Below are 24,428 nucleotides of genomic sequence, written 5' to 3'. Positions count from 1 at the left end.
TGGACATAGAGCTGTTAAAGATATAATTAAAGTCAATCAGGTTGATAATATGTCCTTCTCACAGAAGAAGGGACATCAGAGAAGTGTGAGCGCACAAAAAAGACCAAGTAAGGACAAATTGAGAGAGTAGTCATCTGTAAGGCAAGCAGGGAAAATTAAACTTGCTGATACCTTGAAACAGGAGTGGGGAATTTTTCTGTTAGGGGGCATTTGGATACTTATAACATTCATGGGTCATACAACATTATCAACTTTAAAAACTACTATAGGTGTACTAAATTTTTAATCCTATCTGCAACTGCGTTGGCAAAGCCAGACCAAATGATTTTACAGGTCTTGATGTGGCCTGGGGACTGGACATTCTCCACCTATGATCAAGACTTCAGCCACGAGAACTCTATGAAAAAGAAGTTTCCTTTGTTGAAGCCACCCAACCCAGTCTGTGGCAGTTTGTTATGGCAGGTTTAGTAACTTGATACAAATACTAAACAGAATCTTTCAAAATCAAAAGCAACAGAAGATTTATATACTTGTAGTCTACAACATTACAGATGAACTCCAGTCTAAACTAAGTGGTAGGAATAATGCTATGGTATAATGGATAAAGCACCACCTGCAGATGCTGACATCCTATACAGGTGCTAGTTCAAGTCCCAACTGCTCTATTTCTGATCCAGCGCCCTGATAATGTGCTTGATTAAACAGCAGAGAATGGCCCAAGTGCATGGGCCCCTGCACCCATGTAGGAGATCTGGAAGAAGTTCCTGGCACCTGATACTTGTCTTCAGACCAGCCCAGGTTCAACCATTGTGCCCCACAGGAATGGGGCCACAGATGGAAGATCTCCCCCTCTCACTCTTTCTTTCTCTGACTCTGCCTTTTGAATAAACAAAGTCAAAAATATAAAACTAATTAAACTATAATCATTAAATAATTAAAAATTTAATGATTAAACTATAATAATATGTTATAATATATAATACCTACTATAATCTAACATAATATAATAGGAATTCACAGCATATAAAATTAGATTGGTCATTCAGTAGTATGTTACTTAACTTCAAGTTGTTAATTTCCTATCTTTCTCCCTGTTGTTGATTTTGTCTTATGGATTTTCATTTAAAGAGATGTATAATAACTGTGTAACAGAGACCATCTTATCAAGATGTGAAGATACACTGTAGTATTCATCTCTACTTCCAAATTCAAGATGCACTTCAGATGAAACTGCCAAATAGATCTTGACAATGAGGAACTCTCTGCCATTGTCCATACCTCCAATGTCAGGATAAACTTAAATAGCATAACGATGGACATTTGACTGCTTATGAAGGATTATACCATTGTAATAATATAGGGGAAATCAGCAGGGGAGAAGAGGGAGAGGAAATCCCAAAGCCTATGGGACTATGCCATATAATAATGAAATAAATAAATCTTAACAATTAAAAAAAAACAATACAACATATTGAAATGAAGTATGTGAGAAACTAAGGAGCACAAGAAATACATACATTGCTATTTTAGAGGGATCATGGTGATTGAAAAAATATAAAGAAAAATATGCAAGTAGAATCAGATGCCTAAACACAATTTAAAATTACTTTAGTGGTTATGTTGTATACCACTATGTATGAAACGATCTCTGATATCTAATGGGCAGGTACTTAAGTCTGAGTGAATTTCAAGTCTGGATTCCCCACTATTCAGAGCTTTGCATTTGTCAGCATGTCTACATATAAAACACTTAATTCTCTACAGTATTTTAAAAGCTTCTGACATGATTGGCTAGAATGTATACTGAGAAAATGCAAACCAGTAGAAACTTGATAAAGCCTCTAACTTCAAGGCCAATGGATCTATCAGGCTTTTAATACACCATACCTAATAATTACACAGCTACATACTGCTCAAATAATGAAGCTGTTTGTCATCTGTAATTATTTTACCTGTAGCAGTTTGCCCCATACATGCAGGATGTCCTCTTGATTCCGTTTTCCTTAGAACCTTCTGGAACTGAATCGGGTGTCTTTGCACGTGAAAGATCAGGACTGAGGGGATCAGAGCTAGATTCAGGATGGGGTCCTTCAGACTCATTGTCCTGGGTACTAAGGCAGCTCTCAGAACCACCTTTTGCCTGATCTTCTCTACTTGGTATTTCTTCAGTGCCAAATTTCTGTTCGGAGACCTCACCAAACTCCTCTACTAGGATTTCATCTCTCTGTGTAGCAGTCTTCATGTTATACATCTCTGTCCTGCTTAAACTGATTGCAGAAAGTGACTGTGGTTTTTCCTATAAAGCAAATCATAAAGACCAGAAATAAATGAGACATTTTCAAAAGAAATAAAAGGTGGCGTTGGTGGCACAGTGGTGAGCATAGCTGCCTTCCAAAAGAAATAAAAACACTTAAGCATAAAAGCACCAAACCACAACATCCACATAATATGAAAGACTTTAAGATTCACATTTTAAAATTACTAAAAATGCTAGTATGTTCTATATCTCTAGCTTAATAACTTTAAAAAAATTTGCAATGAGAAAATAAATTTACATTTGCAATAAACTTTTAAAATCATGACAAAAATTCACTGAAATATAGCTACAGAGGTACAGCAAAATGTGAGAAAACATGATTTTAGGATAATCTTTTCCCAAGGCATTTCTTATATGACACTGTTCAACCTTGCATCATGCTCTTCATAAGCACTATCCTTATGCTTTCCTATAAGTTGCTTTGATACTTTGTTTCTACCCCCTAAGTAGTGATTTTCCTGGCTGAATGATGAAATTGTTCTATGCTCACAGATATACTTGCATGATGTTATGACATTATTAAGTCACACACATGAAAAACTACTCTTTGAAATGATCCAAAACAAGTTTTACTTAACCAATTTAAAGGTGTTTTTGAATCAATTAAATATTTGCTTTATCACTGCATGGCCTTTTTAGTTCATTACAATCATCACGAAGAGTAAGCCTAGACTGGTTAGAAATGAACTCTCGATGACTTACACTTCCTGTGGAGTGGAAGCATTGCTCAGTTAACTCCCTTCCTCCTGGCCATCATCTGCTATGTGATGACAACAGGGCAGTTACACACGAATGTCCAACCTCACAGCAAAGGACTCACACATGCTTGCTGCCATCTGGAAAAGGCTAGTTTTCATTTTACTTCATGTCTAATAGCTCAGATTTTTCAGATACCATTAGAGTGGCTTGCTTAGAACTAATTACATGGCTTAATATTTTTATTTCTTTTTAAAAAAACATATACTTAACTTTAAAGTTATATCCAAGCAGAATAATGACTTTGCAAAAGAAAGGTAGGCCTGATCATTGTTCTGAGGAGTAACAGAAATCTATGAGGAAAGCAGTCACTTGGTTATCTCTTACAATTGACCCCTGGCTGGCGCACATCCACATACCACATCCCTCTTTCTAAAGAAAGAACTAAAGAAAGAAAGAAAAAAAAATATAACTAGTGGTTAAAAAACTACAATTGATTTTACTGTGAAACATCACACGGACACTGAAATAGTAAGATCCACAGATGATTTGAACTAAACAATGAAATAGACACCCATGATGCCACTGTTGCAAAAAGAAAAAACTCGTTTTGTATCTATGTGTGCATATACTTGTATAAATTAAAATCAAAATGTTTAGAAAGGTATGAACCAAAATGTTAATCAGACAGTAGGATTAAACAATGAGATAAATTTGTCTTATTCTTTACTGGACATGCTTGTGAATATTCTTGCAAAATAAGCAATGCATTATTTGCTATATAAAGTGAAAACTGAAAGAAACAAAATACAATAAATGAAATGTATGGCATATTTCAATTCCTTCTACTTCTATGAAATATAAACAGATATTTCCTTTAAAATATTAACATGTTCACACAGAATATATTTAACATGTTAATTTATTCTAAAATAGAAGAGAGTCCTTGTCAAATATCAACACTATGAATAATGGTTCTGAAATACATTTTAAGAGGCACTAAAGCTAACTTTATAATGTTCTTTATTGAACTCCTTGAAATATTGAGATACAACAGACCTTTGGAACTCAAAACTCCAACATGCACGGTGTTAATTCTTTATAAATAACCCCAAAACCTATTCAGTGTAGTCATTTCTAAGTTTGCTGAGACACAAATCTGTACTCTGCCAATTACAAAGTTCATGAACTACAAGTCACTATCTGGAAACAAATGCAAAATATAATTAAAAGTGGGACAACTGGACAAGAAAGGAGGTACTCTGTAATCGGAAGAAGCAGGAGAAATAAAAAGAGCCCTATTTTCCCTGAACATTCCACATTTCTTGTTTCTTAGATTACATGACACTGTAAAAGACTAAGTGTGGAGGGCTGAAGATTCATAGAGGGACCAGATGCCCTACCATGTAACATGCACAAGAGACCTCAGGTGTGCTTGGAGGTGGCTAATGTGTACTAGCAAGGCTATTAAAATAGTCCATTAGCTTGTACAGCAAGGCCTTTCCTCCCCTACAACCATTTCAAGTTTTAATGTACTAACAAAAGACAGGATAAAGAACTTCACCCTAATACAAGCTCAATGAGTTAATCTGTGGTTGCTTCCCGGATGCCCTTGGCAAGAACGCCTGTGCTGCATTGAAAGTCCTGCATTAGTTCCATTAGCACTCACATGCCAGTGACTTCTCTGGGCTCCCACTTCTTCCTGAACCTCAAACTCATATATTCAGATACTAGTCAGACGTTTCTTCCTCAATATTCTGTGCACCTCAACTCCAAGCACCAAATCCTGCCTCTGTATTCTCTGGTATAAGTTTCTGTCAAGAGAATTTGCCCATTCATTTTAACCAGAAATTTGGGAGTGTTTAGCTTCTTCCCCTAACTCTTCTCAGACCTGAGCAACAAGTCCTAGAGTTTACTTCCTTTAATCCAGCATCTTCTCATCATCCTCAAAAGTCACTGCCTTCGCTCAGAATTTTGTATTTCTTCACATAAAACCATAATTTTCAATTCACAATTTTATATCTTGCTCTCCTCTGCAGAGTTTTCAGGATTATCTCCATAACAGAAAATACCTCAGGTTCCTCACACTAACAAGCTGTTCCATAATGCTGGTCACACTCCCAACTCAAGATGTGGGCACAGTTTGCATCAAGAACTCTACAAACAGTAATTCACAGCATAAAGGATTGTGTCCCTTTGTTTGTTTGTTTGTTTGTTTTTTGCTCTTATACCTGCTATTCCAACTACCTAAGCCTGTTAAGTTTCTCTGACTTTAGGGAGGGCCTTGTATCGCAGTGTGGCAGATGGCATAACGGTGAGAAGACACGCAAAAAGGAGAAATCACAGAGCAGTACAGCAATCCAAAGATCTGGAAAGGGCCAGTTGCTACCTATATAACAACCTATTCTTTTTTATTATTATTAAATTTATTCATTAATTACATTGTGTTGTAATTTCGTAGGAACTGGGATTCTCCCCACACCTCCCCACACCCTACCCCCATGGTGGGTTCCTCCACCTTTATAACAACCTATTCTTGCAGGATCCCATAAGAAGTGCAGCCAAAACAAAACTACAGTTCTAGCCCTAGGCCTTAACAGATCTGGTGGTTTCGACTTTGACCCTTTTGTAATCCAGCTGTCCAATAAAAATACTCAGCTTGTGTCACTTAATTTTAAGTAGAAGTCCCTAGTCATCCCACCAACTCTCTCACAGCATGATTCATGTAAGACATCTCTGAAGCCCCAGCCTCTGTCAAGACCCAGCTGAATGCAATTTAATTGACAGCAAAACCATGTCATAGAACAGCAGGCTCTACTGAGTCCAGCCAACTCACGCACTTAAATAATAAAATCACTGTTGTTGTTTGCTTCACAGCAATAGACATCTGATATATTCCCGATTGCATTTTGCTTAAGGTGTTTCAGTTAGTCTAATTCTGTCATTTATAACGGTTTCTAATAGATAATATTAAAGAAATACCACTGCCTTAGTTCAAGTTGTGCTGTTTTAATTTATAAGTAATAGAAAATTATTCCTTCATAGTTTTGGGGTGTGAGAAATCTGAAATCAAGTTGCTGGTGTGCCTCCTCACATGGCAGAACAATGAAAGAAAGCACCCCTGTTAAGTCCTTTTTATATCAGCATCGATCCTTTCAGGAGGGTGGAGCTTTCACAATCCACACACCTCCATGAGTTTCCACCTTCCAACACCTGTTGCATTGCAGTTCAAATTACAACATGGGTTTTTGGAAGGAACAAAAACATTCAAACCACAGTACTGAAATTTTGATAGGGCTTGTGTTTGTCCCCTCACTGCTTTATGTGCTAGAAGCTTGATCCAAGTGTGGCCATGTTGGGAAGTGGTAGGATCATTAACAGGTGGGACCTAGTGAAAGGTGATTAGGTCACTGGGAGTGCTCCACTCAGAAAGCATAAGTGTACTTCTTATGGGATCCTGCAAGAATAGGTTGTTATAAAGGTAGCAACTGGCCCTTTCCAGATCTTTGGATTGCTGTATTACTCTGTGATTTCTCCTTTTTGCATGTCTTCTCACCGTTATGCCATCTGCCACACTGCGATACAAGGCCCTCCCTAAAGCCAGCAGATTGCACTACAGTTTTAGACCACTACAACTGTGAGTTAAGTAAACCTTTTCTTTCAAAGTCCCTACTTAGCTTCAGGCATTTTCATATAGCAACAGAAAGTAGACTAATATAAATAACAGCTGTTTTCATTAAATTTTATAAATTAAAACACTCTCATTATTACTGCAAAATAGACATTGAAAAACTGGAAGAAATTACCAAAAAGCATACAAAAATTAATGAAAAATATTTTACAATTGTCTTCATAAAGAGAAGTTAGGGGGCTGGCGCAATGTCTCAACTAATCTTATGCCTGCATGCACCAGGATCCTATAAGGATGCTAGTTGATATGACAACTGCTCCACTTCCCATTGAGCTTCCTGTAATATGGCCTGGGAAAACAGTAAGGGATGGCCCAGAGCCTTGGGACCTTGAACCCATGTGGGAGACCAAAAAGACACTCCTGGTTTTGGATGGGCTCAGGTCCAGCTATTGCTGCCATTTGGGGAATGAACCCGCAAATGGAAGATTTTTTTGCTCTGTCTCTCCTTCCCTCTGTAAATCTGCCTTTCAAATAAAAATAAACAAAATTTTAAAAAATATAAAAGGAAGCTTCAAGAGTCATGAAATGCTTAATCATAGTCAAATATCTATGGTGGGAAAATCCATTATAACCAAAATGAAAAGACATACAGAATCTGAGGTTCAAGCTTCTGTGTAACATGACCTTGGGACTCATTTTACTCTGAGGTATTAAACGATGGCACATCATTAGTTCTGCACTTTGAAGGCACATTAAAACTGCAGGAGTTTATCTGAGATCCCAAGTGATGCCCAGGCCCCACAGAGCAAATGAAGCAGAATCTCAGGAACAGGACTAGTAAGGAATAGGTGACTTCTCTCTCTTCTCTCAACTGCCTTTGCTCTTCCCTAAGAAATATAATTGATTATTGCTAAGTAAATTAATCTAACTCTCTCCTGCAAGTCTAGGGGGGGAAAAAGCTACTAAGTCCTGTATCACTGGCAAGCTCCTACCATGACACTAGAAAAAATGAGTTTCCAGTTTTTGTCTCATGTTTTCCTTCCATCTGCTCTGCACGGTGGCTATCCCTTCAGGATTAGCTATTCACCAGTGTTAAAACTGAAATTGGACCAGTTCAGAGGGTGAGTTTAGAAGACCTTACTTCAGTCTTAGGTCTCAGTCATTCTCTCTGGCCCAGCTTTACCAGAAATTCCTGTGTATGAAAGCTTGAGCCTTCTCTCTCCTCTACAAGGAGAGAGAAACATCTCTAGAACATTTAAGAGAAGGAAAAGCAATGGGCCAAGGAGAGCTGAGACATTCCTGAGATGTAAGCTTTGGCATTAACCTTGATGTCATCAAAACCTCATAAATATCTTGAAGATCTTGGATCTACTTACTGCTCCCCGCTATAATCTTCCTATTAAGAACATATTTCTTAAAGTCTTTCTGGTGATTTAAAATGTTATGTACTGGAATAAGCACACTGAAACATAGCACAAATTCTGTTCTGAACAAAATAATTTCTTCTCTTGGAAGAAAGCAGGCCAAGTCAGAATCCACACAACAGACTCATAAGAGCTCAAAGTTTATATAAAAGGAGAAGTTCAGTTTAGAGTTTTATGGCCAATACACATGAACCAGAAGACACTTGGCTTCCATTTATTCAACACAATTCCTGAAGTGACAGTTAAGTCTGTGTTGATTATATCCCACCTCTCCAGCTGGGAGTGATGCTCCAGTGATAGGCTGGGTCCTCTCCAGGGAAAGCAAACAGGAGTGAGAGCAGTTTATAAAAATGAATGGCCTCTAGGATGGCTATTGAAATTTCCTTCATTCCAGTACATACTGTTCTAAAGTAAATCCTATTCCTTTGTTTCAACTTGCACCAAAAAGATAGGGATGGAGAGAGCTCAGTCACTGGTCTACAAAGATCCAGACAACTATCTTCTTAAGCTAGTTCTCATCAGAAAGGAGGAATGTTCGAACTTTGTATCCTGGAATCATTGCAGTCTCTCTTTTTGCAAAAGCATGCAATAAGTAGGTCTCATTTTCTTAGAGCATTCACTAACAATGCATAATTTAGTCAAATTGTTCTAGTGAGTTAGCAAAATCCAAAAGAGCAGGGATAAGATCTATAAATACAGTTAATTTTCCCAGAAATGATCCTACAACAGAATATTAAGAACTATCCCATCATTATTTCTTTTCCTCGTACTTAGCAGGAAAGATGTGGTTATAAGCAGTTTCCGAATAAGCAAAAGAATAAAGGCAGCCAGGTTTTTCAGAATGGAGGGGCCAAGTTTTGACCAGAGGTAAGTAGTTCCTGTCCTTTTTTCTTGTCTGAAGAATTTGAAGTGTAATAGCTTTATATTCTACAATGAAAACACCATATTAAAGAGGATCTTAGTAAACCAAAAATTGGACTAATATTTGTTGTCATAAACTCAGAAATAAAAAACAGTTTGTTTCTTCTTGCTATGTACAGCATATAGTTAATTCCCATCTAGCATAGTTGACAAAGAAGAGAACTAAACAATGAATATTTTAAAATCACCTTGGATGAAATGACGGCCTCTTCTTGATCAGCAGTTTTGAACTTTTTCCCTGTGTCTTGTTCTGCTAATATTGTTTCAGAATTTCCTGATGAAATCGACCTTTTTCCTCCTTGCTGTGTTATGTTCACCTGGGTTTTACTTTCACAGATTCTATCTTTTCCACTTCCCTGGATTACACTGTTATCTTAAACACACACACACACACACACACATACACACACAAAGAAAAATACAAAAGTTAGCTTCTGCATCTTCACATGTCAACAATTTACCCCAAAAAAGAAAAAAAACAAACGAGCAAGTAAAATTAAAGTTAAACTTACAATAATTCCATCTTGGAACCACTTATTTGCAAACCTCAAAAAAAATTAAGCAACACAATGGCCAAGAGTTTCAGCCCTGGAGTCTGCCAGGCTGAGACACCAATGCAAAATCTATTCCTTAACTCACTTCAGTAAGAGAGATGTCTCTAAGTAGTGCTTTTCATGATACAGAAAATGTAAATTATAGTAACTCACAGAGTTCATAGAAGAAGTAACTGAAGATATACATATAAACTATCTAGCAGAATACTTGATAATGTCAGATGTGTGTTAGATATTACACTGAATTTCTCCAATAGAAAATCCATGTATCTATAGTTATCAAATGAACTTTACATATACTGAGGCCCTAACATTTACAGTGAGGAATTCACTTTAATTTAAAGGCAAATATGAACCCAAGATAATACAAAAGGGAAAATGTCTCCACATATACATATAGCCAAATTCAACACAGTATGAGAACATAAACTAATCAATCACATAATAAGAAAAACAAAATAATTAAAAAGAAACAAGTCATGATTAATTGTCCTCCTATGTATTAGAAGGCTAGCTTTCAGAAGGTAGAGGCTGTATATGCATTATTCACTGTTGTGCCTGCAAGTATGCCCAGCATAAATCTGGCACTAGATAAATGCCTCTAGGTGAATTTTGAGCATAAATGTAATTTGTCCAAATATACCATGAAGAGCCTGCACACAGGTATGTATAAGCCATCTTTGGTCACTATTCTAATCTTTTACATTAGGGGCTAGTTGTGTCTATAAAAAGCAGAGAGAAAATGGCGTAAGCTCTGAGACCATACAATATCTCTAAAATGAAAGTAGCTATTGGCAATAAGTCACAGATGACCATGGTTCTAACCTAATAAAATTTTATTTACAAAAATAAGCAGTGGGCCCAACATAGTCCATGGGTTGAAATCTTCTTAGCCTTATTCTAAGACTTACTTATTTGAAAGGCAGAGAGAAGGAGAGAAATAAACCTTCAATATATTGGTTCGCTCCCAAAATGCCCACAACAGCCAGCCCTGGACCAGACAAAGGCAAGCAGCAGGAATTCCAACTTGATCTCCCATATAGATGGCAAGGGTTCAAGTACCTGGGTCATCATCTGCTGCCTTCCCAGACACATCAGCAGGGAGCTGGATTGGAAGCAGAGCAGTGAAGACCCAAATTGGCTCTTTTTTTTTTTTTTTTTTTTTTTAAATTTTATTTTAAATTCATTAATTACATTGTATTATGTGACACAGTTTCATAGGTACTGGGATTCTCCCCACCCCTCCCCAAACCCTCCCACCATGGTGGATTCCTCCACCTTGTTGCATAACCACAGTTCAAGTTCAGTTGAGATTCCCCCATTGCAAGCCAAATTGGCTCTTTGCATGGGATGCTAGCATTGCAAATGGCAGCTTAATCCACTGGATGCTGATGCCAGTCCCTTGCTCAGCCTTATTTTAAAATATATTCCAGTGGTCTGAAATAACATTCCTTCTTTAAATTCAGGAGAGCAATGGCATTGGAATACTATCCAATCAAATCACAGTATCAAAGGAAGCAATATAAAAATAAGGTAGAACAATTCTCCTTTATCCATAGTTTTGCTTTCTGTGATTTCAGTCACCTGTGGTTTGATCACCCAAAATTAACTGTGGAAAATTCCAGAAATAAAATATTCACAAAACTTTAAATTTCATACCATTCTGGGAGTGTTATGGAATGTTCTACCTTGCCCAAAATGTAAGTTATCCCTTTGTGCAGTGTTCCCACCTGAGAACACTATCTAACAATTAGTCATTTAGTCAATTATGATCCATAAAGACTGTAGTAGCATACCAGTGTTTAGCATTTCATAAATGCCAAGATGTCCTGAAGTGTTTCCTTTAAATCAAAATATTGAAGTATAAAAGATACTTGGAAGCAGATTATATTTACATAACTTTCATTACAGTAAACTTACAATTATTCTATTACTATTGTTGTTATTCTTTTATTCTACCTAAATTATAAGTTGAACTTTATCATAGGTATCATGTACATGAAATAATATATATGTAAGATGCAGTAGTTGTGGGCATTGTGGTACATCAGTTAAGCTGCTACTGTGGATGACTGTATCCCACATTAGTACACTGGCTGTGCCCAGTCAGCCCTACTCTGATCCAGCTTCCTGCTAATGAATCCTGCGAAGCAGCAGCTGATGTTCCAAATGCCTGAGCCCAGCCATCCACATGCTTACCTGGCTTATCCTGTATGAGTGTCCTAATCTCACTATGATCCAAACTAGCACAGATTTATATAATGTACATAATGTATTTAATTTAAAAAGCTAGAAGATTTCTGTATATGAAGAATACTAACTTCCAACTAGGATAAGCACTCATTTGTTCTGTCAATTTATAGAAAACAATATACAGGATAAAATGGCTAAATAGCTATGTATCCCAAAGGAAGCCATTACAAAGTAAAGAAAAAATATTTTTGAAAAACCCAACTGAAAGCACTGGAGAGAACATAATGACAGCTAGAGAAATCTAATCTTGAAAACTTAACTACAATCTACCGGGTTTGTGAACTGATCTAAGTCAAAGTCAGTGACCCATCAGAACAAATATATTTCTCCAAAAACACCTAGAATAAATCATTCGGAACACCTGCTACCTAACAGAAAATTACTAGATAAGTGATACACAGGAAAACGTGATCCATATGAAGAAAACAAGCAGTCAACAGGAACTAACCAGGAAAGGACTCAAAAATTATACCACACACATAGATTTATTGGATATAATATAAATATGATCATAAACCCTGTGGAAATTCTAGCCCCACTGGTTAGCTCAAGAATTGGGGTGGTGATGGACTAAGCTAGGTATGATCAAGGAGCCTGCCATCAATCACAGGTAAAGGAAACCACAACAGACTGGACTGGTCAAGGCAGCAGCACCTGAATCTGCAACCTAAATAGGGTGTGGGGTGGGCCGGGCTGCAACGCTCACCAGTTCATACAAGGCCAAATGGAAGGCCAGACTGCGCCAGGCACTGGCCTAAAACCCAATGGCATGTATGAGAACTGGGTCTGGGAGTGGATCAAGTGGAAGAACTTGGGAAACTCCCCTGGTGAGTCATAGCTCCCGCTGGTGAACATGTGGTCCAGACCTGGGGGTCAGACAAGCTGGGCAAAGTAGCTCCAACAGCTGGCTAATGTGTGAATTGGTAATGGAATGGGATGTACTGGGCAGGACTGAGCAAACCTTAGCCTACAAGCGAAACTAGAAACCAGGATGGAGCACAGGTCATGCCGAGCTAGGCTCTTGCACCTACTGGTCTGCATGAGTCAGGGACACTAAGCCACTGTCTAAGGCAGAGGCCAGGACAGGTGAGGGGCTGAGCCAAGCTGAGTCAGAGCAGCCACTGGCATGTGTGTGATCTAGGGCTGGGAACAGGCCCAGTTGGGGAGCCTGGGTAACTCCTCTGGCAGGATACAGACCCGGCAGGTAAGCGCAAGAAACATGATAGGAAACAGTTCAGAACAAGCCATGGAAAGTTTCCCACTGGCATACATTTGGCATGGGTCGGGAGCAGACCAGGCTGAATCAGTTCATGTCATCCACTGGCAAATCCGAACACCAGAACAGAGTGTGGTTCGAGCCAGGTTCGGTCGCGACAAAAACCAGTGCACAATATGGAATGCCAAGGTGAGGTTGCCTGTACTGGATGTGACCACAGTACCCAACAGCATGCGTGAAAACCAGGAAGGGAGGGGGCGCAGCCGGCAGGGGGAATAAGGGGGGGTTCCCTTGCTGGACAGCTAATCCCACTGGAGAGCATGAGCTGGGATAGGGACAGACCAGACTAAGCAGGGCCACAACACCTGTGAGCCTCATATGAAGTAGATCAGGAAAAAGCCAGGCTGGGCTGATTATTCCTACTGGTGCAAACAAAATTAGAGTGGGTGAGGGCTGTTGGGGCCTAGCTGCAGCATCAGCTAGCAGAAGCTGGCACTGGGGGCTAATTCTGTCAAGTCAAACCACAGAACCACCTAGAGAGTGCATAATCTGGGAGTGAGAGAGACCTGGGAGGGAATTAGTGGGCTCTTCCCTCTTGGGTTACCACTCCCACGGGAGGGCATGAAAACTAGGACAGGGGCTGGGGTGGCTAGACAGAGAGACACTCAACAACATCCATGAGGGCTGCATAGTGGAGCTGGATAGATGGCACTAAGCTTCAATACCCATCGACATGTACGAGAGCCAAATGAGATGTGAGACAGACTGGACTAGTGTGGTACACATACTGGCAAACCTAAGTAGGGGGCAGGCCTGGTGGGGGTTATGGGGAGTCACCCCAACTAGGCTGCAGCTCCCACTCTGTGCTGGGCAGAACCAGGCTGGACTGCAACACCCATTGGTTCCAGTGGAAGTCGGAGCTGAAACAGAACCAACCCAGCAATTGCAACCACCAGCTGATCGGGGCAATGGACTGTGCCAGGCCCTGTGCTTGCTAGAACATACAAGAATCTGGTCTGGGAACACCTCAGACAAAGTTTCTTTGGGGATCTCCCCAATTGAAATGCCGGATTCAGAACCCTAACCAAGAAAAGACAGAAGACAGAACAAGTCAATCAACCACCTCAGCTATATGTTGGCAGTGAAATACTGGGCAAATGGAGACTCTATGATGGACTATGTTAATCAGTGGATTCTTCAACGACCTCATCGTGCTTGGAGTGGTGAGACTGGCAGAGATTCATAACTCGTGAACTATCAAAACCACTTGAGCAAGTATCTCAGAGCATGCCCCACCATCCGGGACCTGTGGTGGGTGGGTGGGAAACTGGGTGGGGCTTCTCCCTCAATATCCCCCTTTACCTCAGATAGACAAAGGAAACAATGTGGAAATAATAGTCTTACCCACTCTCCTATAGCCCTTGAACCTTTTTACCCTAATTAACTATGTGAAGATTGTCAAAAATATAATTTAAAAAAAAAGAATGATTAGGTCATGACAGTGGATATGAATGTATTCATGCTTGTAAAAGTAGATGACAAGGGCCAGCACTGTGACTTAGTAGCTAAAGCCACTGTCTGTGATACCAGTTTCCCACGGGTGCCAGTTCATGTCTCAGCTGCTCCAGTTCCAATAGTTCCCTGATAATGGCCTGGGAAAACAATAAAAGATTTTCCAAATGCCTGGGTTCCTGCTACCCAGGTTAAAGAGCTGGTAGAAGCCCATGGCTCCTGACTTCAGCCTGCCACAGTCCTGGCCACTGTAGCCAGTTGGGGAGTAAGCCAGCAGATTTAAGATCTCTCAATCCCGGGCCCGGCCGCGTGGCCTAGCGGCTAAAGTCCTCGTCTTGAAAGCATCGGGATCCCATATGGGCGCCGGTTCTAATCCCGGCAGCTCCACTTCCCATCCAGCTCCCTGCTTATGGCCTGGGAAAGCAGTTGAGGACGGCCCAATGCATTGGGACACTGCACCCGTGTGGAGACCCGGAAGAGGTTCCAGGTTCCCGGCATCGGATCGGTGCGCACCGGCCTGTTGCGGCTCACTTGGGAGGTGAATCATCGGACGGAAAATCTTCCTCTCTGTCTCTCCTCCTCTGTGTATATCTGGCTGTAATAAAATGAATAAATCTTTAAAAAAAAAAAAAAAAGATCTCTCAATCCCTCCTTTCTAATTCTTTCAAATAAGTAAATCATTTTTAAAGGGATCACAGGACCAGAGCTCAGGGTCTCTGTCACATGAGATATGGAGAAGGTAACCATTTATAAGCCAGGAAAGGTATCCTCACAGGAATGCTACTGTGCTGCCACTCTGAACTCAAACGTCTAGCCTCCAAAACTGTGGGGGAAATAAATGTTTAGCCACCTAATAAATAGCATACTCTAATAGCAACATGACCTAAGACAAACTTTCACAAAATGGACTCTTTTCAGTAATAATTGCCATTACATTTTTTTTCTTTTTCTTTTTTTTTTTTTATTTGGCCAATCCATCATTACTCTAATATTAAAATCAGACAGGAAAATTTATAAGAAAAATACAAGTCAATATCACCCAGAATATAGAAGAAAAGTACTCAGAAAGTCAAACAAACCAATTTACAGCAGCATCGTAGTTAAATGAATTTATCTAGTAATACAAAGTCGATTCAACACTCAAAATCAATTGATATAAGCCAAATGAACCATATGAACAAAACAGAGAAGTAAAACCATATTATCCTCTTATTAGATGCAGAAAAGCATTTAATATTTAACATTCATCAAAGAAAAAACTCTAAGCAAATCAGAAATAAAAAGAGGAATCTATGAAAAACCTGTAATATCAAACTTAATGGAGAAAGGCTCTATTTGCAAGACTATCAGAAGCAAGACAAAAATGTCCACATTATTTATTTATTTATTTTCAACATTTATTTTCAACATTTTACTATACTTCATACATAATGCAATTAGAACAGAAAAAATGTAACAAAAATGAATAAATGGAATATTCACTGAAAAGGAATAGAACTGTCTCTTTCAGACAGTATTATCTGCATAGACAATCCCAAAGTATCTATATAAGAAGTTATCAGAACTTACACATAATTTTAACAGTCACAACATATAACATCAATATACAAAAGCCAATAATATTTCTAAATACCAGCGAACCAAAAATTTAAATTTAAAAATAAATCTACAACACAGCAATGTCGTTTCTGCAGCAACGTAGATGGAACCAAAGAACATGGAAAGTGAAAGAAGCCACCATACAATCTCACTTACAAATGGAATCTAAAACAGCTGACTTCATAGACAGACTACCAAAAACAGATGAGGAGGGAGAGAGAAAAGGAAGACATTGATCAAAATGCACAATGTTTCCATGAGACTAGATGAGCAGTTTCAGTGAGAGGTAATAACATATCGCATATTTCAAAACTGTTAGTATACATTATACATTACTAATATTACATATTAACATTCACATCACAAAAAAATAAGTTGGAAAAGAAATAGATATGCTAACCAGCATAACTGAATCCTCCTACAACTCATACGTAGGTCAAAACAACACATGGTATCCAATAACTATGCATAATTGCTTAAATTAAAAATAAACTTAAACAAAATATTAGTAACATCATATTGCAGGAGCGACAAGAGAGTAAACTACTGATGTGTATTTGACTAACGTTTGCAATTTAATAAGTCTTATCTTCCTGATAACTCCTCCTTAGAACACAGGAACCTCTCTAATATGAAGACCTGAGAGTGCTGAACTGTGGATGCTTAAGGCTGGTACCAAACCAAAGCCAGGTGTGCCCAGAGAGCAGACACCAAGAGCTCTGGAGGGTAAAGGGGGAAGCAAAGGAAAAGAAGGCAGGTTTCCAGAAAAGGAAAGGAGCAACTTACACAATCCCTTGCCTCCTATGAGAATTGATTTCCTTATCTGGATTTACAGAGCCTCCCTGACAAACCTCACAAATTCCCCTTCCCTTAAACTAGTCTCTAAATATTGCCTAAATAAGATAATTTTTAAAACCTTGAAGCAACAGAAAGACCCAGGAAGAAAGGTATAAATCACTGTGATATCGACCAAGACAGTGTGTGCCAATACAAGATCACATCGTTGAATCCCCCAGCACATTATAATATCAAATGTCTGGACTTTTTTTTAATTACAACGATTTTAAGCACTCCAACTGTGCCAGCTTTTTATCTTAAACTTAACACCAATAGATTCATTTGAAAATCTGTATTTGTATGCTAAGACTAGCGTTTTAGACAGCAGCACTTGTCAAACGAAAGAAAGTAATCAGCTTGATGCTTCTTGACAGGTGGTAGAAAATAACTTGTATTTTAAATTAGATTTCATGTATATATAAAAAAAAAAATTTTAGGATAAGCTAGACACAATCACCACTGTATGAGCATTCGTTCTGAAACAACTTCGAAATTCTGCTTAATGTTTTCCTGCAGGTCAGCCTTGGCAGACACAAACTTACCTTCACTGATAACAGATACTGAAGAGTTTTCATCGCTTAAATTTTCTGCTAACATCCAAGCTGGAAGGATTCTTTTCCTCTGGGCAGGGTTTAGTTGCCGACCACTGAAGTCTCCACAATCAGCTGCAAAAGACTAAAAAGGCACCTATAAGTCACTTCCTAAAGTGATTTCTCCTGGAAATCGCTTGAAAAACATGTTATGAATAGAAGAGATCTTGGATTTCTCACCACACTTGCTGTAGCAGTGGTCTGAGCCCTGGATATTTCTGTGCTTCTTCCTAGCTGTGAGGCATCAGGTGTCTTATCAGGTGAATTAACCACAGGAGATTCTGGTGTTTCATGTGGCGTATCATCTTCATCAAGCATTTGGCTGTTTCTATAAGATAGAAATTTGATTTGAATCACTTGAACTTCATAACTGCAACATGGTTGGGCACCATTTCTTTGAAAAGCAAATCTCATGTCCAGCTTCCTTCAGTCCTGTTCTCTCTCTCGTATTCCTTCCCTAAAGATAAATACCAGCCTGAATCTAATGACTATTACATTAACACATGTTTTATATATTTTTTTGCACATATGTATTCACCTATTGTCTCACAAGAATAGTACATGCTTTATATATTTCTAATGTTTGGGCTTTCTCAACATAGTAAGATTTATCCATATTTTAACCTGCAGCTATCTTGAGTTCATTTCCTTGAACACATTACAGAAATATACCAAATCTAGTTAGCCATTTTCAAGTTTTTTTTTAAAGATTTTTTTATGTTTATTAGCAAGTTAGGTTTACAGAGATGAGGAGAGAGAGAAAAATCTTCTATCTGCTGGTTTACTCCTCAAGTGGTAGCAACAGCTGGAGCTGAGCCGATCCAAAGCCAGGAGCCAGGAGCTTCTTCTGGGTCTCCCATGTGGGTGCAGGGTCGCAAGGCTTTGGACCATCTTCTATTGCTTTCCCAGGCCATAAGCAGGGAGCTGGATGGGAAGTGGAGGAGCTGGATGGGAAGTGGAGCAGCTGGGACACAAACCGGTGACCATATGGGATCCTGGTGCATGCAAGGCAAGGACTTTAGCCACTGAGTCATTGCACTGGACCCATTTTTCAAGTGTTTTAATAACTAAACTGCATACTGTAGCAAATGCTCTCATCCATCAGGGGTCAGTCAGTAAAAGCACCAGATGTGGAAAAAACTGATTTCAATTTGGAGCCCACCTCTGTCATATCTGCCATATGACCTTGAAAAATCTCTGCATCTTAAATTTCTTCATCTTTAACACAAGGATTTTTTTTTTTATTGGAAAGACAAATTTACAAAGGGAAAAAGTCTTCCTTCTGCTGGTTCACTCCCCAAGGGGCCACAACAGCCAGAGCTGAGCCAATCACAAGCCAGGTGCCAGGAGCATCTTCCAAGTCTCCCATGCAAGTACAGGGGCCCAAGGCTTTGAGCTATCCTCTATTGCTTTCTCAGGCTACAAGCAGGGAGCTGGAAGAGAAGTGGAGCAGCCAGGACAGGAACTGGCACCCAAATGGGATCCTGGTGGCTGCAAGGCAAGGATTTAGCCACTAGGCCCTAATACCAGGCCCTAACAAAAGGATATTTTTTATATATTTTTTAAAGATTTATTTATTTTTTATTGGAAAGGCAAATATACAGAGACAGGGAGGAAGATCTTCCGTCCAATGGTTCACTCCCCACATGGCCACAATGGCTGGAGCTGAGCCAATCCAAAGCCAGGAGCCTCCTCCAGGTCTCCCATGCAAGTGCAGGGTCCCAAAGTCTTGGGCCGTCCTCGACTGCATTCCCAGGCCACAGGCAGGGAGCTGGATGGGAAGCGGGCCACCAGGATTAGAACCGGCACCCATATGGAATCCCAGTGTGTTCAAGGCAAGGACCTTAACCGCTACACTATCGCGCCGGGCCCTAACACAAGGATATTAACAACTCATATAGACTGTCATGAGGACTAAAATGTTTTAAGAGGTCAGCATTGTGGCACAGTGGGAAAAACTGCCACCTATGAATCCAGCAACCTATATAGGCTCTAGTCTGAGTCTCAGCTGCTCTGCTTCAAATCCAATGCCTGGATAATGCCCCTGGAAAGCAGAAGAGGGTTCTGGCCATCTAAATGGGATGAAGCTCCTGGTTCATTTACGTCAGCCTTAGCACAGCCAGTCGTTGTGGCCATTTGGGGAGTGAATCAGTGAATGGAAGAAAATCTCTGTCTCCTCCCTTCTCTCAGCAACTTGAGCTTTCAAGTCAATTTTTTTTAAGTTTCTACATAATGGCATAAGTGATTATCCTAGTGCTTAAGATGCTGAATAGAATAGCTTTTTGCTATGTTTGGCTCTTATGCAATAAACCAATAAATCAATGTTAGATTCCCTGGACAAGGCCTACCCAGTAATAGTATATAATATGCTTTTTACATAATGCTGGATTTGATTTGTTAGTGTTTTGGTATGATGAATATTTATCTCTAGTGTATTATTTTTTCTTATAAAGTCTCAGCAGATTTTGTTATTGTGATTGTGGAAGCTAATAAAATGAGTTGGGAAGTATATCATTTTCTATTTTGTTAAGGAATATATAATATTGACATTGCTTATTCCTTGAAAGTTTAACAGAATTCACTAGTGTACTTTCTTCAAGAAAAATTCATAAATTATGCATTAAAGCTTTAAAATATTTCAGAGGGAGAAAGGGAAAGTACCCCCATCCCTTGGTTTACCCCACAAATGCTCACAATGCTTCTGCGTGGAGCTAAAGCCAGGAACCGAGTGAGAGTCATCAATCACCTGAGCCCTCGTCACCACCTCCCAGACCTGCATTATCAGGAAGCTGGAACCAGAACCAGCAGGGATTGATTCCAGGCATTCCAACGTGGGAGTGAATGCATCTCAACCGGTGTCATAACTACAGCACCAATGCCCACCTCTCAAGTTTTTTTAAAGATTTATTTATTTTTATTAGAAAGGCAGATATACAGAGAGGAGGAGAGAGAGAGAGGAAGATCTTCCATCTGCTAATTCACTCCCCAACTGGCCGCAATGACCAGTGCTGCGCCGATCTGAAACCAGGAGCCAGGAGCTTCTTCCAGGTCTCCCCCGTGGGTGCAAAGTCCCAAGGCTTTAGGCTGTCCTCGACTGCTTTCCCAGCCCAGGGAGCTGGACGGGAATTGGGGCTGCCGGGATTAGAACAGGCGCCCATATGGGATCCCAGCACGTTCAGGGTGAGGACTTCAGCTGCTAGGCCACCGCGCTGGACCTCTCAAGGTTTTAAACAGATGTAGGATTTCACTTATTTCTGATTCGTCTCTTAATTTCATTACTTGAGAGGCAGATGCACAGACAGATAGCCTTTCTACCTGCTGGTTCACTCACCAAATGTCCACAGTAGCTGAGACATGGTCAGTCCAATCCTAAGAGCCTAGAACTCAGACCAGATGTTTAATCTGAGTGTCACGAACACAGGTTCTTAAGCTATTACCTCTGCCTCCCAGGAAGTTAGAATGGGAAGTAGTTCAGACTTGAACCTGGACTCGAATCTAGGCACTCAAAAAGGCATCCTAGATACCATCTTACCTGCTGCACCAAACTCCACTGATCTATCTCTTCCTGTATTTGCTTCAAAAATGTACCTACTTCAGAGGTGGGGAACTTGCAGTTGTGGGCTGTGATAAGCCTATAAAATCATTTGATCTGGCTCTGCCAAGGCAACCACAGGCAAGATTTGAAATTCAATAAATCTATAGCGGATAAATTTTAAGTTGGTAACTTCGTATGGCTCCCAAATGATGTTATAAATATCCAAATGGCCCTTGGCAGACAAAAGGCTCCCCATTCTTGAACTGTTAAATTCATGATAGAAAGTGTTCAGTAATATTTTTCCATCATTCCTTTAAGGTCTATAGTATTAGTAATGATAGCCTTCCCTTCTATTTTGGACATTTAGATTTTTGTTTTTATTTGTTGTCACCTTTTTTTTTCCGGCCTAAGTACCTTATTAAGATTTTGCCAGTTTTACTGTCTTTTTTAAGAACTCAAATTATGCGTTTCTGATGCTTTCTTTCTCTGTTTTCTATTTGTTTTTCTTTTAAAAGATTTATTATATTTTTATTGAGTCAGATATAGAGAGGAGGAAAGACAGAGAGAAAAATCTTTCATCCGATGATTCACTCCCCAAGCAGCCATAACGTGTGGAGCTGCACCAATCTGAAGGGAAGAGCCAGAGCCTCTTCTGGGCCTCCCACATGGGTGCAGGGGCTCAAGGCTTTGGGCCATCCTCAACTGCTTTCCCAGGCAGGGGATTAGAACCGGTGCCCATATGGGATCCCAGTGCATCCAAGCTGAGGACTTCAGCCACTAGGCTACTGCACCAGGTGCTCTATTTGCTTTTTTTCTCTATTTCCTTTCAGATTAATTTACCCATGGGCTTTCTTACAAACATACTGTTTAATTTCAAAATGCTTTAAGATTTTTATAGATACTGTTTTGTCCATCTGCTGTTACAGGTCCAGTTTAACATTCTAGCAGTTAGAAGCTGTCACAATGCCATGTGATCTTTCAAGGACTGTTTCAAAAAAGTAATGTATGAAGTTAAACTTTATAACAAATAAGGTTTATCCTAGTTCCTCAGTTTTATTCTACATTTGCTGCTACTTCATATAGTAAAGAAGAGTTAGATCTAGCCTAAGTCAGGGGTTAATAATTTTATAAAACTTACAAAGAAGAAAACACACTCAACTTCAAATGAACTACCTTGGTTTCTATTAGAAGGAAAATGCACGGGCCCGGCGCATTAGCTTAGCAGCAAAAGTCCTTGCCTTATGCGCACAAGGATCCCATATGGGCACTGGTTCTAATTCTGGTGGCCCCACTTCCCATCTATCCTTGTTACCCTGCACCTGCGTGGGAGACCTGGAAGACGCTCGGTTCAGCTCTGGCCTTTGTGGCCACTTGGGGAGTGAATCAGCAGATGGAAGATATTCCTCTCTGTCTCTCCTTCGCTCTGTATATCTGACTTTCCAATAAAAATAAATACATCTTTTTAAAAAGAAGGAAAATACATTCTGAATACAACATAAAAGATACTAACTATGAAGTAGCAATCACTACTGAGACATAATAATTTTCTAAAGTCAACTGCCCTCTAAAAACCCATACATGCACAAACACACAAATTGCAGAGCTACCATATGTCCAATACAATTTAGTTCTAGCAATGATTTCTACTGAAACATTTGTGATGAATGAGCAATTAGATTACTCGTATCATTACTTTCATTTCATCAGGCAATCTTACCTCAAGGTACATTCCAATTCTGTTTCAGACTTTGCAGAAAAAACACAGAAAATATATTTGTCAACCAAAAGAGAAAAAGTATCCCCAGGATTCAACCAGTGCCACAGATTTTTCTTCATAGGTAAGAGCTCACTCCTTTTAGAAGACTGATAAAAACAGGGGTTTGTGTGTATCTAAAAAGAAGAAAGAAACAATGATGGTATAATTGCAAATTATGACAAAAACACAACTAAATATGGACTAGTTCAGAACTTTGGTATCAAAACAATCTATAGCTATATACAGTAAAAATGTTAATAAATCTGGCACCCATACGTACCACAATCATTATTTAAATATAAAATAAAAAAATTCCTCCTTATAATTCTCCATAAATCAAAAACAAAGTCATCAACCAACTGGTTAAAATATTTCCTCTGTCTTGGTTAAGAATGAGGACAACATTAGAAAGAGGGACGTGAAAAATAATTTTCTTTTTTTTTTTTAAGATTTATTTTATTTTTATTACAAAGTCAGATATATTGAGAGGAGGAGAGATAGAGAGGAAGTGGAGCTGCTGGGATTAGAACCAGCGGCCATATGGGATCAAGGCAAGGACCTTAGCCACCAAGCCACGCTGCCGAGCCCGAAAAATAATTTTCAATGTGGAAAATCAAGACCCCCAACATTTATATCCAAAATGCATTCATCTTCCAGTAAAAGACTAGCTAGCTTCCATCACTTATTTTAATCCTAATAATTTCTCAACACAATTAAAAAATGAGAAAGCAGGGCCCGGCGGCGTGGTCTAGCGGCTAAAGTCCTCGCCTTGAAAGCCCCGGGATCCCATATGGGCGCCGGTTCTAATCCCGGCAGCTCCACTTCCCATCCAGCTCCCTGCTTGTGGCCTGGGAAAGCAGTTGAGGACGGCCCAATGCATTGGGACACTGCACCCGCGTGGGAGACCCGGAAGAGGTTCCAGGTTCCCGGCATCGGATCGGCGCGCATCGGTCCCTTGCGGCTCACTTGGGGAGTGAATCATCGGACGGAAGATCTTCCTCTCTGTCTCTCCTCCTCTGTGTATATCTGGCTATAATAAAATGAATAAATCTTTTAAAAAAAAAAAAAATGAGAAAGCAGAGAGAACCATTTGACCTAGAAGATAGAACATGCAAATCCTTTGTTAAAGCTCTGACTTATATGTGTCAGGATTCTAACTCCAGCTTCTTGCTAACGAAGATTCCGGGAGGCAGGGTAACGATTCACATGGTTCACTGCCACTCAGGTGAGGGACGTGGATTAAGTTCTTGCTTCCTGGAATTTTCTTATTTGAATGAAACTCCTATCACATAAATCATAATCCATATTAAAACCAAAAAACCTTACAATATCCACTATTCTGAATTGTTTGCTACTGACCAATTGACCATCTTCCTGTTATCAGAGATAATACAATTCCTAACAAGTGGAGGCAGACCTGTTACACTACATTTTAAAAATATCACTTTACAAACAAGCTCGGGGACTGCCAGGGCATAATACGCTGATCCTCCACCTGCAGTGTCAGCATCCCACATGGACACCAGTTCATGTCCTGACTGCTTCACTTCTGATCCAGCTCTCCGCTTATGGCGTGGGAAAGCAGAG

General features: G+C 39.6%; 1 protein-coding gene across 2 annotated transcripts in view; it reads right to left on the bottom strand.

Moving 5' to 3' along the window:
* Positions 1–24,428, bottom strand: part of APLF (aprataxin and PNKP like factor) — a 70,699-nt gene that overhangs the window by 31,350 nt on the left and 14,921 nt on the right. For both annotated transcript variants that reach the window (XM_058667901.1, XM_058667900.1), the window contains exons 3-7: positions 22,803–22,975; positions 17,731–17,878; positions 17,503–17,635; positions 9,178–9,362; positions 1,953–2,296 (exon numbers count right to left, since the gene is read on the bottom strand). In XM_058667901.1, the coding sequence (XP_058523884.1) occupies positions 1,953–2,296; positions 9,178–9,362; positions 17,503–17,635; positions 17,731–17,878; positions 22,803–22,921 (929 nt within the window). In that variant the 5' untranslated portion in view covers positions 22,922–22,975. The remainder of the gene's footprint in view (positions 1–1,952; positions 2,297–9,177; positions 9,363–17,502; positions 17,636–17,730; positions 17,879–22,802; positions 22,976–24,428) is intronic.

The sequence above is a fragment of the Ochotona princeps genome, chromosome 8 (genome assembly GCF_030435755.1).
Source record: "Ochotona princeps isolate mOchPri1 chromosome 8, mOchPri1.hap1, whole genome shotgun sequence".
Classification (NCBI taxonomy): Eukaryota; Metazoa; Chordata; class Mammalia; order Lagomorpha; family Ochotonidae; genus Ochotona; species Ochotona princeps.
The sequence above is the reverse complement of the archived record's forward strand: the minus strand, read 5'-3'. Positions and strand labels throughout refer to the sequence as shown.